General features: G+C 39.3%; 1 protein-coding gene across 1 annotated transcript in view; it reads left to right on the forward strand.

The window, feature by feature from the left end:
- Window positions 1–3,429: 3,429 nt before the first annotated feature.
- The window catches only part of ESRRG (estrogen related receptor gamma), a gene marked incomplete at both ends in the record, with an annotated part of 444,488 nt that continues 428,925 nt past the window's right edge, over window positions 3,430–18,992 (forward strand). The window contains one exon of the mRNA XM_084244946.1: window positions 3,430–3,601. Coding sequence (XP_084101072.1) covers window positions 3,495–3,601 — 107 coding nt within the window. The remainder of the gene's footprint in view (window positions 3,602–18,992) is intronic.

The following is an 18,992-nucleotide window of genomic DNA, read 5'->3' on the forward strand; positions in this document are numbered from 1 at the left end:
TAAATCATCTTGCTGTAAGAAATGTCACCAGAATATACAACCCAGTGTTGACAGAGACTTGGGAGTGGCCTTAGTGGGGAGAGACTTAAAGCTTAGATTCTTTTAGACTCAATGTCAATCCACCTTTGTCCACATCATGGATTTTAGAAACATTTTTTCATGTTCTTCATACCTTGCCTGTCTATGTGTGGCAGCCCTTTCTACTCAACCTGATTCATCTGGATCAAGTCTAAGGTCAAGGTTGTAATTTACCCTCTTAGTACTGTGCTCCCCATGATTCATAGTTAGTACTATGAATGACATCAGACCAGTGACTTTCAAGCAAGCCTTGATCACTCTTGCCTTCCATGGTATAGAGGATGTGAATGTTATTCCCATTTACATTTATGGAAAAGCAATTTTTTTCATGAAAAGCTTAGCAATGGGAAGGATTGTTCTGTCACAGAGAAATAGAAAGCCACTCGAATTTAGTCAGCAGGAGAGCAAATTGACCTTTGAAATACTTGAAGAAACTCACACCACCCCTTCGTTCTCCAGTCTGGGTCTGAAAGTGAAGTTTCCAGAATGTTACTCTGAGTTGTATTGACCATCCTTTTCTGGTATGTGGCGCTTCTTTGGGGGAGGTGCGTCTGATAGTCACAATCTCTATCCAGTGGGCTTGGGAAAGAATAGAAGGTGATTTACAAAGCTGTTCCAGAGGACTCTGGCTCCACCCTGCCAACTTGTTCTGGTACTTATAAATACAGTTTGAAGTTGAGAGATATTCACAGACTCTTTTCAAGTGACCTTTCACAGATTTGGTTTTGTGAAAGTAGCTTTGGGATCTGGACCCATAAAAGGGTTCCACACTGGTGAACTCTGCTATGATTCTGAAATCTTGCCTGCAAGGAAACCATTGGAATAATAAGGAATAATAGGTACATATACTAGTGATTTGTATGAAATTATTCTTGAGTTTATTATTTAATAAAGAATATTCAGAAATAGGCAAGTAAAAAATGTCATTTATGTCACAGATGAAAAGGCTACATATATGTATTAATGGGATTCATTCACTGGTTTATGGACCCAAACTTCTCCCAGGACGCTGCAAATCTGCGTGCATGTAGACACCTCTCAATTTGACAGGAATGCAGATTAGTCACCAAATACCATCCATGCATAGCCCAGATTTATGCAAATAACTCACCAGTGGGCTCAGTGAGTGATTTTCTTGTGACCTGTAGCCTAGAGCAGTTTGGAAGGGAGAAAGCCCAGGGATTCTCAGCTATGTTGTTCCATTGTGCCTTTGCTGCACAGACATTTTTACAGACACCTGGACTGTGCTTTGTCAGTGTTTCTTCTAGTCAGCACTTTCCCTTTATAGGAATGGTTAAAATGATCAGGTATCATCCCCAAAACAGCTGTTTGGTTCTGCCAAAACATTGTAAAAAGCATCCATACCGAAGATGATAAACAAATGCTTAGCACTGATATGTGTACTTCACTAGTTAAGTCCTTGCTAAAGAAAACTTTCAAGTGTAGGGAGCTATTTTGCATGACGCTAGTGCTAAAGTGCTAACTAGGGGAGCAGGCCCTTTCCTAACCGGAGTCTGGATGCAGCTTGGGATTAGAAGGACTTAAACTGATCGGAAAGATTTATGTTGAGCTCTGTATATTTTTTCTGAAGAAAAATGTACAGATGAGTATATTCCTGCCAGAGGCTCAGAGAAACCTGGACACAGCACTTGTTTCTTTTGTTTCAGGAAACAAAGCGTGAGATTTGCTTGAATCCCACACAGGGAAAGCTCTAAATGTAGTCATGCTCTTGGCTTATTTATAGCTCAAGGGCCCCCTTCCCTTCCTTCTTATCTCTCAGCCCCTTCCCCCCCCCCCCCCCGCACTGTGACCCTATATTTAGATCTGAAGCGTCATCTTTGTGACCACAGCCACATCGTGCTTCTAAGTGTGGCGGATTCATCGTTCCATTGCCTAATGGGGGCCATGTACATTTGGGACATTTTCACCTTATGGGAAATAAGGCTTCATTCTGTTTAAGAAGCCCAATTAGTAGGCAGGGGCTCTGATCGCATTTTATGGATATAAACATTTTTGTAGTAATCTGGTAGGTATTGCAAAAAACACTGTCATTGGGTATTACTAACTTTCTGGAATCGATTCCTTATAAATAAATAAATACAGTTGTCTAGTGGATATGTGCATGATATATATCATATAAATATAATCATCTTATTCATATTTGGAAAAAAACAAAAACTTTAGTTCACATCAGCTGAATTTTTCACCAGAAAGATCCATAATACCCACTTTTGAAAAAGAAAATACGTATTTGAAGATATTATCAGACATTACCAAAAATGAAAAAAATCAATGTCATAATTTTTGATATACTAATTTTGATAATAGCTAAATGCATGCTAGGCACATTTCCTGTGACATACCAAGCATGTAGCAGTAGCCCCACTCTGCAGATAAGGAAGCTGAGACTAACAGAATTCAATAACTTATTCAAGGTCACTAAGATGATCAAGTTTCAGTCCCAGCTGGAGACTAATATTCTTATTGCCCCTAGATGCAGTTATCTGTCACTCATGTAACCTTGTATGTATGTGCGAAAATATAATTTCGAAGAACGTGACCTAGGATCTCCCAATGACTGAGAAGTTACCTGGTGTCACCTTTTGTTATGGACAGAGTCTATATTGCTTCTTAACTTCTAGGTCTTGATTTGGAAATACCAGAAAGAGCATCTTTGCTGTTGCACACTGTGCAGTGCAGTTCTCTTGAACTTCAAGCCAGTCAGACTCCTGGAAAATCTAAGTTTGGAAGCTGCAGATTGGTTCTAAGTAAGGTGTTCTTTTCTATGAGTTCTCTCCATGACCATAATTTCCTTTCTTTGTCTTTTCTTTTGAAAGTGTTTTGGAAAACCACAAGCTCAGCAGAAATTACCCTTCTCACCTTCTAGTTGTAACTCAGTCTGTAAGACTAGCATTGAGATGGGCAGATACTGTCTGCCTAGGAGGACCTGGAAGGGGACCCTCTATATATAGCGGGACTTAGTGTATAGGGAGAAAATCAACTTGGGGAGATAAATCAAGGATCTGTTAGATTGGCATATCGTTGCCCATGGAGGACTAATAACTGTTGTCTTGTTCCTTAAGGAAAACATTTTTTTCCCCTTAAAAAATAACCAACTTGCACTTGCATGGTTTCTACCCATTGAAAGACAATGCTATGGTGTTTGTATTAGAGAATATAATATTTTATTATTTTCTTCTTCTCAAGTGACTTTGGGTACAGATAAGCTGTTGCAGACTCAATGTCAAAGATTCATGTTTTAAAAAAAACAAAACTGTTTTTTCCCTAAGAATGGGAAACAATCCTGGCATTTTAGGGCAGGGTTTTCCCTGAAGGAGGGAGGAGAAAAATATGGAGAATAATGAATTCATCAAGCTGAAAATGCACGAGGCAGCGAAGCGCTCAGGCTTCAATACATGGCAAATGGAAAGAGAGCCCCATTACTGCCGAGATGCACAGACACAGCCCCGCTAATCGCTTGGTCATGCTTGGAAGACACTAAGTCATCACAGGCCATGACATGGTGAGAACAGGGTGCCAGGGGTTTGTTGTAAGAAGAAATTGTTGATTTAACATCCATAACCAGTAGCACTGCCTTCCCCGACCCTCATCCTCAGACAACAAGCCTGGGATGGAAAAATGCTTGTGTGTGTGTGTGTGTGTGTGTGTGTGTTTAACTCTTTAGATTCAACACAGCTAGAAATCATATGGGGGAAAAAATTAATGAGTAAGTGACTGTTTAAACCAAGGCTTATTTTATTTTTTCCCATAATTTGTTGTCTCTTATAGCTGTGTATTGCAGTATTAAATATGAAATCATCAAAGTTAATATTTATTGAGGAGTTGCTTAGTGTCAGGAGCTGTTTTGAGTTATTTACACATATGACATCATTGGTTCCTGGAGACTGTCCTCTTAAATGGGCACTGTTACTGTCTGCATTTCGTATAAGTAAAGTAGCCTGCCCAAGATCACTTCACTAATGAAGACTGGAACCAAGTGTGGAGCCAAGATTGTCTGACTACAAACCTGTTTTGTTGACCACCAGGCCTTGAATGAGATTATGTTCTTTGAAAGAGTCAATGAAACCACAAATTAGGTGGTCTTTTTTTCATTCTTTGAATGTATATTTTACTGAGTTTTGTGCTTATGGTGGAGTGGAAAGGCAGACATGCGTGTAACTCCAACTTAATACCATTCTTGCTGTCATGGGAAGATGCATAAGGGCCCAAGAGGCATAGAGGAAAAGACATCCCTGTCTCTGGGGGCTGTTTTCCTGTGCACTGCTTTGTAACTGATGGCTAGCATGGTGTCTGGTTGTCTTAGTAGGTACTCAATAGATAGTCTAATCAGAAAAGGATGCAAGAAAGTAACATTTGAGGTAAGACTTATGGACAAATAGTAGTTTCCCCATGGACAAGGTAGAAAAACATTTTGGAATGAGAGGAGAGCATGTGTAAAGGCAAGAAACCATCTGGAATGTTTCGCAAACAAGCTGATTCTATATTGTTGGAGCATAACATGAAAGATGAGTGAATGAAGGAAAGAGAAGGAGCAAGATTGTTCAGCTAACAATCAGAATGATCATGGACATTATACACCAGGCGATGGGATGTGATTTTAACTGGAGGAATGAGGAGATCATTGAAATCGTGTGAGACTGTGGGGGAGTTGTGCTGTCAAGGTTAGGGAAACAATGCCTTGGCTGATGAATTGAAGGAGTTGGGGAGTGGTGTACTGCAGTGATCCTGGAGGAGGCTTTGTGGGTGTGAGCTGGTACAGCACCTGTAAAATTGGAGAGGCAGGATAGACTGAAGTAACATTCAATAGATCGCATAGACATCTAGTAAATGGTCATTCACTAAATATGAGGAATGAAGAGAATAGAGGAATGGAGGATAGCTTTCTGAGGACAGCTTTCTGCTTTGAAAAATTTAGTAAATAATGGTGCTATTAACTGAATTAGGAATATTAAAAAAGATGGGTCAAATTTGTGAGTTTAATTGTGTCAGATTTGTGGTGCCTTTGGAATATAGCTGGAGATGTCTAGAAGACTGTCAGACAACATGACTCAAACTTAGGCTACAGTGCTGTGTATGCACAAACCTCACCAGTAAACATGTTGAGAAAGGAGATTTGGAACAGGAAAGTTAGGCTTTAAATTGAGTGGAAATGAGAAACAATAGCTTTGTATGGAAAAGCCCCTCAGGTTCAGCAATGCAATGCTTTAGAAGTTTCCCTTGGGAGATGTCTATTTCAGATATTGGATTGAGACCTTGCACTCTTTCCTCAAGAAACCAGAATGACTCACCACTCTCATTTCATCACTGGATACATAAAAAAAAATCAGTTATCACTATAAGATACCTGTACATCAGAGGAATAAGATAGTGTATGTGCATGGAGCTAATTCTGCCCTGGCTGTCATGGAAGAACTTGCTATCCTGAAGCGTTGCACACAATATTGCAGCCTGAGTCATGGCGTTGGCCCTGGGCAAGAAATATGGATAAATACTGGAAGAGAGGCATGGGTGCTCCTTTGCAGAGTTGAGGCTGCCAAACTGTGCAGAAGATCATCTTTGTTTCTTGTAGGAGTAGAAAAGCACATTTTTTTTTTAATTGAGGTTGGATTGGTTTACAAATAGGTTATTCAGGTGCATAGGATCTCACCTCCTCAAACGCATGTGGCTGCACTGAGCTCCAAGGTGCACCTACAGTCCTCCACCACAGCCTTTGTGTCCCCTTCCCATTTTGTTTTTCCCAATCCCTGTCATGTAGCCTCAACTCCAAAGTCAGATTTTTGGAGTTTATTATTGATCTGGTTTTGTTGACCCTTTGTTTTGTTTCCTTATAGTTCACAAATAAGTGGACCCATCCAGTACTTGTCTTTCTCCTTCTGATTTATAATGCTTAGTATTATCCTCTCTGGCTTCATCCATATTGTCATAAATGGTAAGAGTTCATCCTATTTTATAAATGATTAGTATTTCATTCTGTATATATATCACACTATTCTAATATACTTCTCTTTCTTTGGGCACCTGGCTGTGCAAGTGCTGCTCTGTACATAGGCACATCCACTTATGATAACACCCTCAAAAAATTAAGCTTAGGACATACATACCCAACATAACTTAAGGTCATGTATGACAAACCCACAGCCAACATGATACACATTGGTGATTAACTGAAAACTTTAGGATATGGTACAAGATAAGGATGTCCACTCTCACCACTGCTATTCAATGTAATAAGGGAATTAATCAAGAGAAAGATAAAAAAGGATTCAAATTGGAAAATAAGAAGTAAAGCTATCACTAATTGTGTATGACATGATGATATACACAGAAAATCCTAAAGACTCCACTAAAAACCTAATTGAAATAATAATTCAATATAATAAAGTGGCAGGGTACAAAATCAATTTACAAGACTCAGTTGCCTTTCTATATGCAAGCAATGAACTAGAAGAAGAAGAAATAAAAAAAGCAATCTCTTTCACAATTGCATCAAAAACAAATAACCTAGGAAAACTTAACAAAGAAGGTAAAGTAAAGAACCTATACAATTATTACAAGAAATAGAAGAAGACACCAAAAAAAATGGAAAGATATTCTCTTCGCATAGATTGGAAGAATTAACGTTGTTAAAATAGCCATCTTACCCAAAGCAATATACAGATTCAATAGAGTAGCACATTTGAATCGATGGTACTTTATTCTCTGTATGAAAAGAGTTATAAAGATCTGACTGTAGTACTTTGTTTGACACTAACGGTTTACCACAGTTCAACTAATAACTGAAATGTTTGCACACACATAGAGCAGTGTTCATTCTTTCTGACTTCTTTTTAATTTCAACAAGAGGACTGGAGTAGATGGGGAAGGTAAGTAAAGCAAATGCTGTATGCACATATACACACATTACGAAGTTTCCCGTTTGGCATACTATGTTATACATAGCTCAGAGTGCATCTTAATTTAGAATTCTTAAAGTGCTTTGTATCTTGAACATTTGTACATCTTCAATACCTAACAATTTTTCCCATATTTTTTTGTGTTAGCAAAGCATTTTACAATGCTGTGTTAGCAATTTTGTTAGATACGCCTTTCCAGGAAACTTGGATTCAGAGTTTCTATTTGTTGGTGTTACATCAATTGCAAAATGTGCTCTGAGGAAGACTTCAGCCCTGAAGGGAATGCAGAGCTAATGAATGTCCAGAAGATGCTTGGAATAATCATGGAAAGCCATACTTTTTGCTATCTGGTCATTGGGTAGGACAATTCTATGCTGAGTTCTTGGGGGTATGAGATTAAAATGTCTGTCCCAGGCATCTGCTCCTTGACATCTGCTCCACAGAGGACTGGCAACCAGTGCTCAGCAAAGTAGCCCTTTGCCATTGGAATAAGAGATGTCCTCGCTATTCCATCAGTCGTCTATTTTTTAAACTTTTTTTATTTTTTTTTATTTTATTTTTATATTCCCCATACAATTGCAACCCCCTTATTTTGACCCCAATCCCACTTTTCTCTGCCCCTCCCCATAGTGTGTCTCTGGTTCATAGTTGTTTGTTGATTTTGATTTTTTTCCCTTATAGTTATTCTTTTTACTGGTCCCTTATTTAGGTTTTCTAAATTCCTGCTATGAGTGAGACCATCTGGTATTTTTCTTTTTCTTTCTGGCTTATTTCACTGAGCATGATCCCTTCCAGCTCCATCCATGTTGCTGCAAATTGCAGCTGTTTATCTTTTTTGATCGCTGAGTAATATTCCATTGTGCATATGTACTGCATCTTCTTGATCCAGTCATCTATTTTTGGGCATTTGGGTTGTTTCCAAAGCTTAGCTATTGTAAATAGTGCTGCTATAAACATAGGGGTTATTTTTTAAACTTCTTGATTACAGATAGCTCTTTGCAATCAAACACATCAGAGACCTATGTGTCTATAGCACCGCCCTTCAGGTATAAAAACAGAACAGTGGAATACCTAAAGGTTGAGAGCTGAATACTTTCAGGATTCTGTGTGTGCCTTTTTAGCAAGCACTGTATATTTCCAAACTGCTTGAGAAATCTTTTGTTTCTCTGACTAAATAAAGGCCAGAGCAAAAATGGAAGAAGGACTCTCCAGGATCCTCCACTGAATGAACAGGATTATCACATCCCCATGGAAATACCAGACACTCCCATCACCTGGGCACAACCCTTGCGTTGGGTTCTTGTGTTTCTTGTGTACTTCTTGTGTTTCTTCCTTGTGGACAAGTAGTTTTACCAAATAGTACATGGATGCATCTTCTTTTTTTTTTTTCTTCCCTCCTCTGTATCTGTCCTTGATCTGACCAGATCGTTGTATTAAAAAGATGGATAAATATTAGGACTTTGAAAAAAGAATGGGAAATAAAATGAGGTTGGTTCTTTCTTGTTCTATGTTCATAAACAATCTGATCTCATTTCTGAGAACCTAATTGATGTTTGTTTTTATTAAAAATGTCTGTAAGGGTAAGAGTTCTGAGTATATTCTCCAAGATAATAACATTAAGTAGCTTTGCTGCAGAATCAATCAGAGTAACAAAAATATACCTCTGCAGATTAACAATGACATAAGGCAAATTTGTTAACTAAAACAGCTTGGACAATTAAAGCACACGTCAGACAATGTTTAAATCCTATGTGGTTCTTTTTTGTTTTAGGGGAAAATGCACCAATTACTTTTTAAAGTATGTTGTAGTCTGCTGAGAAAATTCTGAAAAAATAAAAAGGAAGGGTAACTCAGAAACTGCTCTCCCTGACTTCTGAGGGGAGGGAAAAAAGATCGAGTGGTGGGGGGTGGGAGGGAAGGAGACCTGTGTACCATCCAGGGAAAGTAATTGAAAATGCTAATTCTGTGCCCACAGATGAAAACTTTGAAGGACAGGTCCTTGTCATTGGACTCCTCGAGAAACAGCAGAGCAGAAATAAAAATAGATCATTGACCAAAAATATCCCTTTCCAACTGAGAAGTTTTAAAGTGCTGCTGCCCGTTTTTTCTGTTTAAAAAATTATAAACCAACCCTTTTATTCTTTACTTTGAGTACTTTGGAGACTAATGTATATGTGGTTTAGGAATAGAAATATTATGAATCTCAGCTTTAGAAATATTGAGATCTTTTTAATGCTATCTTTTCCCTTTTTGAAAATGAGTTATCTGCAGGAGTCTAGGCCAGGTCATTGTCAGATGAGGAATTTCAGTGGCTCCAGTGAATTAGCAGACTTTAGAAAGATGAACATCATTGAAAGTTACCTACATTTTTGTTTGAATAAACAGAAATGCTAATGATCTCGATTATGATAATAATCCCTTTGCACTTTAACTCTAAGCTGGAGCGTTACAGCAGGGTTTGTGATGATTTGCAGTGTTACACCAGTGGGATGGGGACAATTATGACAACATTGTTTGGGAAAATGCCTGCTCATACAGTGCATTAAAAAGTAGGCATGTACTTACTGATTCATGAGGAACAAGAATATTTTTAGAACGTAGGGCTAGATTTGGATTATTTCTCTTCCTCCATCCCTCCCACACAATCCCTTTCTCCGCCCATCCTCCCTCCTTTCTCTCTTTTTTTTAATTCTTTATTTTTTTTAAAGATTTATTTATTTATTTACTTATTTACTTATTTATTTATTTATTTATTTATTTATTTATTTATTTATTTATTTATTTATACATACAAGCACTGGGTACAGTCAGAAGCGCGGGAGGGTGAGAGAATTCACCAGAGCGGGGAGCAGAGCAGGCAGGAGGACCGAAGTACACTGCTGAGGGGAGCAGCGGGCGGCAGGAGACCCTCCTGCGGTGGCCGGGGAGCAGCCAGGGATTGAACCGGTGCTGCAGAGGCTGTGGGCAGCTTCGCAACCCAGTGCTCAACCGCCCTCCTTTCTCTATTCCAGTATGTCTGCCTCTCTCCTCCCCTTCACTCCCTTCTCCTCCCTACCCCCCTTTACCTCCTCTCCCCTTTATTGACCCCTCCCCTCTCCTTTCCTTCTCTTTCCCTTTCCTTGCCCCTTCCCTCTCCCTCCCCTTCCCTTCCTTACCCTTCTTTAACCTGCACTTCTGGATGGAGCACTCTTCTACACACTTGACATATAGCAGTGAGCAAAGGAAACAGATGCCCTGCCCCACATCTATCAAGAAAGAAAGTAAATAAATGAAGACTAGAAAATGGGTCAAACAATAAAAAAAATAGAGTAAGGGAAGAGGAGCTGCGTTGCAATTTTAAATAGGGTGGTCAGGAAAGACTCCATTAAGAAGATGTCATTTGCAAAAGGACCTTAAGGAGCTCAGGGAACAGTGGTGTGGCTGGCTAGAGGGGTGATTTCAAGTAGCAGGAGCAGCAGATACAAACATGGTGAGGAGGGAAGGTGTCAGGCATGTGCAGCAGCAGGAGAGTACACTAAGGAGAGTATAGTTAGGAGTGATGGTGGAAAAGGAATGGTGACAGGGCTACATGTATGGAACCATTTAGGTCTCTTTCTGTGATGGCTTATAATAGGAATGACATAGACTCATCTCTATGGCGTCAAGGAGAGGAAGGATGCCATTTTAAAGGACTATCCCAGCAGCTGTTTAAAGAATAGATTGAGACGAGGCAAAAGCAGAAGCAGGGAAACCTGCTAGGACACAATACAATGGCTGCTGGAAAGTATCAGGGGCTCTGCCCCTAATGGTGGACAGGGAGGCGGGGAGCAGCACTTGGAGTCTCAGCATATACTTTGAAGATAGAAAGTCTGGCAACAGAAATTGGTGATGGTTTGGATATGGTAAAATAGAGAAAGAAAACCTTTGAATCGCATATTCCCATCTCACAATCTTACATTCAGATGGTTTTTTGCTCTAATATCATTTGCAATGACAAGACATATATACATATAAGTGTGTGTGTACACACTTGTAGTGCACTTTAAATTTGAAAAAAAGCTTTCATGAATATTATTTTAGTTGGAATTGTACAGTAGACCTTATTTCCTCTCACAGAAAGAGAAATGGAGGCCTGCTGATGTGAAATACTGTAACCAAGCTTATGTAGCTTCTCAATGGCAGGGCAGACACTTCAAGTCAGAATTCCTGCAGAAATGGTATTATAAAGATCATCTTCCTCATTAGGTACTAGGTCCATAGCTTGTGGGACTCCAGCATTTCAGTTACCTAAAAAGTCCTGAAGAGTGGAAGCAACACAAGACATTTCAAATAAGTGTGCTCAGGAGTTATTTGTTGTAGTGGGTGAACATGGATTGACTCTAGTATGCGAAGATGGAGGCATTCACCCAAGCGCATGGTGCTCTTTTTTCTTTGTAACTATCAATCCATTTCTCCATGATGGCCACTGCAGTATAATCCACTGATTCTTGTATAATCCACTGGCAGTTATTGTGGTTTAGGGATGCCTTCTGAATTACTGGAGAGCAAAACTGACTAGCTTAATGAAAAATTAAAAATATAGTTAGTTAGGATGGTAACCAGATGACAAGAGTCACTATCTTTCTATGGATGCGGGCAGCAACTGGCATTGTTTTAACTCATCCATTGAGGGCTTTGGCAGTTGAGAAAGCCAACTGGCTACTCTTCTTGGTCTAATGGGTGGATTCAAGGCTAAAGAGCAAATTGAACTATCTACTAATGTAAAATAATGTAAATAGAAAAAAAGTTCTACCAATTTAGTTCATCAGAGTTAATAATAGTGTCTAAACACCTTAACCTCAAAATCATTAGTCTCAAATATCTCAATCAATATGGATTCTCTCAAAAATCAATTTGCTGCTACAAAATATGATTATTTAATAATTCACAAGTTATGAGCTTTTAGGCTAGAAAAGGTGAGTGTAACTGAAGGAAAAGAGCTAAATCTCCATGTCTGAGAAAATTTCAATTAGAACAGAATGTCTAGGAAATACAGTTAAATGTTAGACGTGACCATTTTTATGGCTGTGTCTATATAGTTGGATGTCCTCCCGGGAAGATAACAATTTAATTCAGTTCCATTGTTCACTTTCAGACCAGAGCTATTTAGCTATTTTCCTGAAATGCTATAAATATTTTATTAAAATAAACCATTGCAAATTTCGATTTTACTTACTAGATTAAAAACAATAATTTTAAATAGCTAATGACTGGTGCAGCATTCTAGAGTCATTCCTCTGTGCATTATTGGAGAAAAAGGACAGGACTCTGGGAGGCATTTTTGGTAACTGTTTCCTGCCACTTCTGTGCTATTTTCAAAGAGGGGGACTCTTGTTTGTTAAGTTTTGCTTTTGGAGAGGCCTTTGTTCAGAGTCATCAATTTGGATCGAATGGATCCCAATACTTGTAATTCTTCCTTACACATCTTTCATGATAAATCTGTTCACTGGAAAGATGTTTCTAAGCCTGGCTTTATGAGAGTTGTCCTGTATTCTGCAATTAATTGCACAGCGTGAACCTACCAATTACTAATGATTCCTATCGGTCGCGCTTCAGTTCTCTTCACTTTCTACTCTCCATTAGGAATCTTCTGGTCTAAGCATCTGTTTACGCTGTTTTGAGGAGTGATTGTTTTGCTTGTTGTTGTTTTTCTAATAGCAGTTTCTGCAGCCACTGTCTAACATGTTCCTTCTACATTCTTTTATAATAGATTAGCTCACTATCGGGATGGAGGTTGCCCAGGTCACTGCTGTACACCCAGGAGAATGTCCCGTCCACTGAATGACTTGGTCTTGCCCCCACCCTGGACCACACCCCCATGTAGGGCTGGATGACCTCTCTGTCTATTTGCATAATCTTCCTTACTTGGATTTATTCTCCATGCCTGGGTCAAAAACTGGGGCTCATTAATAAACATTTATTGAGCACCAACAGGGTATTATGTTTCAGATATATTCCCTCCCCCATAGGCTTGGAATCTACAAATTTGGCTCCCAGCGGTCACCTCTGCCCTGATTTTGAGAAGAGTAAGTTATCTTGAAAGGACATTCAACTATTTGTGAAATTCAAAGGGAGATAGTCCTTCATCTGCCGTGTCCTTTTAGATGGTCAAAATTTCTAAATATTCTACTTGTCTAGTAAAATCCAGTGAACTGTGTGTTTCTGGGATGCAGATACCTGATAAGGTTAAAAATATTAACAATCCTAGGTTTTAACCAGGTTAACAAGTTCAAAACATCTGTTCAGTTAGGTGTGAGGACTGTAAGAGAGAGGAAAAAAAGAACCTCATAAAAATTGAAGAACATCGTCAAGGTCATTGGCATATAATTTTTTAAATCATTTGGGCTAGGTGCTGTTGTGCTGAAAATTTGATCAGTAGGCAAAGTTGAAGAAGACATCGTGTTGTTAGGATGTGTGAAGCTTTTTACTGAAGCATGATAAATAATTGAAAATGCCTTTAGCAAATTCCTGTTTTAATGGGAAAATACTTTGTCATGCAGTTTTTCAATTAGTATTCACTAATTCAAATTGGTTTATCATTTAGCCAACTGCACATTAGATTTTTAGTGGTGCATTTGCTCATCTTTGTTTTTATTTGCAGATTTTCCAGTTGATAGTGAAACTTTTGGTAGTTTCAATAGTGTTTCCACTAGTGGATCTCAGCATTTTTCTGCTTGATGCAACTCCTGAAGGGTGAAATTTTAAAAATCTGGACCTGAGTTTGGTGACAGGGAAATAGGATTGTAACTAATTGAATTAGAATATGGTGTAGAGAAAGGAATGCATTTTAATTTGATACAAAGAAGGTGGTGACTCCTGCCCTATCCCCTCAGGTTCACAGGAATCCACACATACCTGTTTTGAAAGGGTTTTCAAGATAACTCCATCTCAGGTTTACTATTCCTTATATTTTAACAAAATACGGTAAATCTCTACATAAAGGCCACCAAGTTTGCTTCCTTTAACATCAGTTAGTCAACCTTCAAAGTATGTCTTAAGCACTGAAAGTGAACCTAGGGGCTGTAATCTACAAAGATATAAAAGATCCTCTTCCAATTTTTTTTTCAACTTGATGGAGGCTAAGACTAACCAAAAATAATGCTTCTTGAGCTCCATAAGGGACTTCAAAATTCATTCTTTTCTTCATTTAATATTTAATGAGTATCTCCAGAAAGGGGTTACTACTATCATAAAGATTTTCTTATGTTTACATTTGTTTATCTACTCCCCTTCCCTATTTAGAGTATCGGGTTCTATGAGGATAGAGAATTTTATGTCTCTACCTTTTACCCAGAGCTTAGAATAATAGCTAGCACACAATTGAAATTCCATATATATTTGTTAAATGAATACATGAGCGAGTGAATGAATGATTAAATATGCATTTAAGAGAGATTTCTCAAAGTGACAGGTACTCTGCCACCTGAAGTTTCATAGGAGTTAATCTAAGAAAAGAGGGAAGAGTAAAAGTAGAAAGAGAAAATTGATTGCAAAGGATTAAGCAGATAGCAATACCATTTAGCCCTCCCCCAAAATAAATACTTAGGTATAAATCTAATAAGAGATGTAGAGTACAAGATCTAAATAAATGAGACTCTGATAAAAAGAAATCAAGAAAAATAATAAAAAAATGGAGAGACCACTCATAAAGCTTCTTGGGTCCTATGGAAAATGCTGGAATGAGAAAACTACAGCCAGAGAGTTGAACGCCTGGTAAGGGAGAAAGGACAAGGCAGGGAGTCCCTCAAGATGCCTTAGACTTCAGTCACAGGTGGACCTCCCTCTCCCTGTAGGCAAACAGCTTCCTAAGTTGGAGTGAGTGGCAAGTTTCCACTCACTGATCTGGTCCCCCTGGTTTCTGTTTATCAAATGACTGGGAATTAAAGGTGGAGTCCATGGTTTGTGAATGATGGAGATGGCTTAGTGGCTTGCTGAAGGAGGATGAGTCCTCACTCTGTTCATGGTATCAGAATTAAAATCCATGGGCAGCCTAGCTAGCTATCTAGTATACTGCTTGAACCAAAATTCATGGCAGCAATTAATGCTTAGTCTAGACTTTGCATCCCACCCCAGCTCTACCCTTATGATGAGATTTCTATGAAAAGGTGTTGATCACTGATGAGAGAATAGGACAGAGGTGTCCCTAACATTTGCTGGGCCTGGGCAAGGATACAGGTGGAGGGCCATGCACCACAATTGTTCAAAGTTACAAAACCTGCTAGTAAATTGCTAAATAAAGCCCATACCACTCTTAATATGATGATAAATATGATCTACCTTCAAGATCCTTTCTACTGAAAGCAGAGTCCATGCACCAGCAGCATCATCTCAGAGCTCATTAGCAATGAGGATTTTCGGGTCCTACATCTAGATTTACTGGATTTTCAGATTTACTGAATTTTAACAAGACCTCCAAAGTACTTTGTTAGCACATTAGACTTTGAGAAACCCTGTTCAGAATGACCTGAAAGGCCTAATGCAGAATTCTCAGAATTCTTGAATACTGCCCTGGAACATGGTCAGATGATAAGAATTGTCTTTAAGCTCCCAATGCCTGTCCTGACCTCCTTCTCTTCTAGCATCTCCAGGTATCTTGCACACACTTGAATGGATGCCCCTGTCTACACACTCATATCTCTTGAAAAGAGCTGCTCCTTGGCCTTCCCTCAGACCAGGAGTAGGCCCTAGAAGCACAGTCAGCCACTGGAATAGTGGATGTAGGCCAGAAGTAAGCTCAGGGCCATTAGATAGGGAATTTCAGGGGTAGGTGTTGGAGATCTGCAAGGGAACATGGCTCTAGATGGGCACATTCCCTTGACCCTAGAGACTTCTTATATCATGGAGAAGAACACTGTCAGAGAAGGGTCTGCTGAGGTACAGAGTATAGGTGCGAGCTCCTCTGCTCTGCTCTAGGGGTAGTGCTGCAGGGATGCTTCTCTTCTCTGGGTGTGAGATGATTGTGAGAATGGCACTCAAGTAGAGTATCTTCCACACAAACAGGGGATGAATGGATGGGAATTTGCACTGGAAAACTCAACCACATATTGAAAAAAATGGAGCTATTGAAAGGCACCCAAGTTCATAGAGCACTTCAGGGTTGACAACTCTAATTAAAATCTGAGTTCCCTCCATTCAGGGTGGTTTGGAGAAAAAAAAAAATGTTTCCTAAGTGACTTGGGAGATGAATCCTTGACAGTGAGAATTGGGGGGGAGGGGGCAAGAGGAAGCATATATGCACATCTCGGTGTCCATAAAATATCTGACTTGCATTTTCATGACTACTCAAAACTAGCTCTCAGAAAGGTTTGTTATCCCATCTTTCAAAATCAGATTCTCTATCAAGTGGAATTTCTTTTTTAAAAAAATAATGAAATGTGATTAGTGCAAATGTCTGTGAAATTTATTGTACTATTAAAATCCTATTGGGTCTTTGTTTATGAAATGTATTTTTCTGTATTTGAGGTTTAGGGAGGCTTGATAATGAGACTTTGAAGATTCATGGCCTCTTTTCTATGGCTTAATTTCGGCTTTATATCAAATATGTAAAATAACATTATATCTTCCCACCACCTCTGTGCATCATACATTTTGTTATTATTTCCCTGCCAGAGTTTTCGTCTTCTCTTCTCCTTTTATAAATACAGAACTAGTAGTAGGTGAAACATTTTTAATTTATAGAACCACTATCTAGAGCTGAAGGAAAGAGTAGGTTTGGATTATGGTTTCTCCTCTGGTCTATCTCTAGGCTCAGGTGGAAACGTTCTGACTCCTATTCAGTGCCAAGGTCATTCTCAACCCTGCAAACACTCATTCCATTATAGGAAATGCATATTCTGTAACATAGCTGAGCTTTCCAGCCTTCTTTTATTATGAGGTACAGTAGTAGTGCTGTCCATGGAGTACAGAAATTGGAATAATCAGCCTTTGGGAGATAAGGTTGCTGTCAGCACATCTGTGACTTAAGGACCCATCCAGTGAATTTCGGTTCATCTTCCCTCCATTTCATCACAGGGCAGTTAAGGCCATTCCTTATCTGTTCCACATGAAATTCTAGGATTTGTTCTGTTGTTTACCCTTCTCTTAACCTACTAGTGACTTTGCATTGCTCTAAGGATAAATACCCAGATCCTAAACATAACCTAATATCTGTCTGATCTGACCCTGCCCCCTTCTCTCACCTCACCCCACCCCCATGCTCTGAGCCTTGTGCATCTGCCTAGTGCCGTTTATAGATCCTTAGGCTCAGCTCTGCTCCCTTTTGCACCCTCCCACCTGCTGCCATTGTCTCTGCTTAGGAATCTTCCAGTCCTGTCTTTACCTACTGTTTTTACCTACAGTAAGGCCTACTGTGCCCTTCAGTATCTTTGCATCTTTTCATTACCAGATAACCCTCACTTAGCTTCTCTGTGTGGGTCAAATTCCCTCCCTGTTCACTTGAAAGACACTTATTTTCAATGACGTGGCTTTAAGTAACAGCATCACCCACTAGACTCCAAGTCCCCATGGGCAGAGACTGTCTTCTTGAGCTCTCCCTGTCTCCCTGGCACTTTCCCTAGTGCCCTGCACAATGGGGCTCTGGATGGCCCCTGTGCATTTATCGGTGTGAATCCTTTCCTTTCCCGATGAGCAGACCTTAATATTTGACATATTGCCATCATATTACTTTGATAGGTTGGTGGCTCCTTTAAACACGCTTCATTTGGAGATAACACAGGAGGAGAGACTGGTCTTTATTCTACTTTTATAAGAGTTGGCCAGCAAATGCTTTGAAATGACATCATTTGATACTGTTGGATTCCTCAGGGCCCCAGCAAACATGGTGTAAGGCTGTCTTTAGTAGACTGAACTGGCTAAGGAATTTTATTAACTCAGAGTCCCATTTTTATCCTGGGTGGATAGTGTCACATAGTCTATCCCTCTAGCTCTAGGCAAGCTTGTTTTCATTCTCTCAAGTGATGGTGGTTTACAACCTCAGAAAGCGACACTCCTCTCTTTCTTGTGTATTACAGTCAGAATGCTTTTCCTGCGGCCTCATAGAAATTCCTTTCACTGTAACTTAATAAGCCTGTTTCCTTTGTTCTTTCCTCAGGGAGAAACTGTTTCAATAATTATTCTTTTAATAGATGAATCACATATAGTGCCTTGCCGTTTACCAAGTGTTTTAAGTATGTCATCTCCTCGGATCTTCCAATTCAGTCAGCTGAGTGACATCTCCTCTCTTTTCATAGAACAGCCCAGAGAGATTCTAGAACTCGTTTAAGATCACAGAGTTTCTTCATGACTCAGATGGACAGCTGGATCTTATACCCAGAGGGCTATGTGTCAAAACCCCAAGTTTTCACAATTTTAGGAGCTGCCATCTGTATGTGGGAAGAGTGATATTCTACCTTGTTCTTCTTTTGACTTAACACCATCTTATATATTCATGTGTATGTTTTCTCAGTTCTGAGGTTCCACACCTATGCTCATATTTGCTGTTCTTTTCTGAGCTCTAAATTTTCCATGTAAAATATTGGTGATACAGCCGCGAAATACGTGTATGTTAAGAAATTTAAAAATGATTAGATCTCAGTGTTCCCTTATGGAGTGCACATCTATTCACCCATTCTAGCGTTGGGCTGGCTTGTTTTTTTAAAAACAGTATAATAACAACTTTCATATTTACCAATTTAAAAAAAAGGATGTCTGACCTGTGGGAATCCACAATCTAATGGATACCAGACTTTACAGATTAAATTTTTGGTTTGAAGTATTGATTCACACCCCTCTCTGCCATGCTTTCGTATGGGATCATGTTGTCAAACACTCACACCCAAGGTATTTTTAGACACTCAGTTGCACTAAAGCCCATAGTCTTCTTGGCATGAAAGCCAGAGGAAATTAGAAAAGTCACAGATTTTCCCGGAGGTCCCCAGTCAAGAGGAAGTCATTCAGTTACCATTTCTCAGTGGTTCTTGGAATACACCTGACCCCCACATGACT

This window comes from Talpa europaea, assembly GCF_964194135.1.
Source record: "Talpa europaea genome assembly, chromosome: 10".
NCBI lineage: Eukaryota > Metazoa > Chordata > Mammalia > Eulipotyphla > Talpidae > Talpa > Talpa europaea.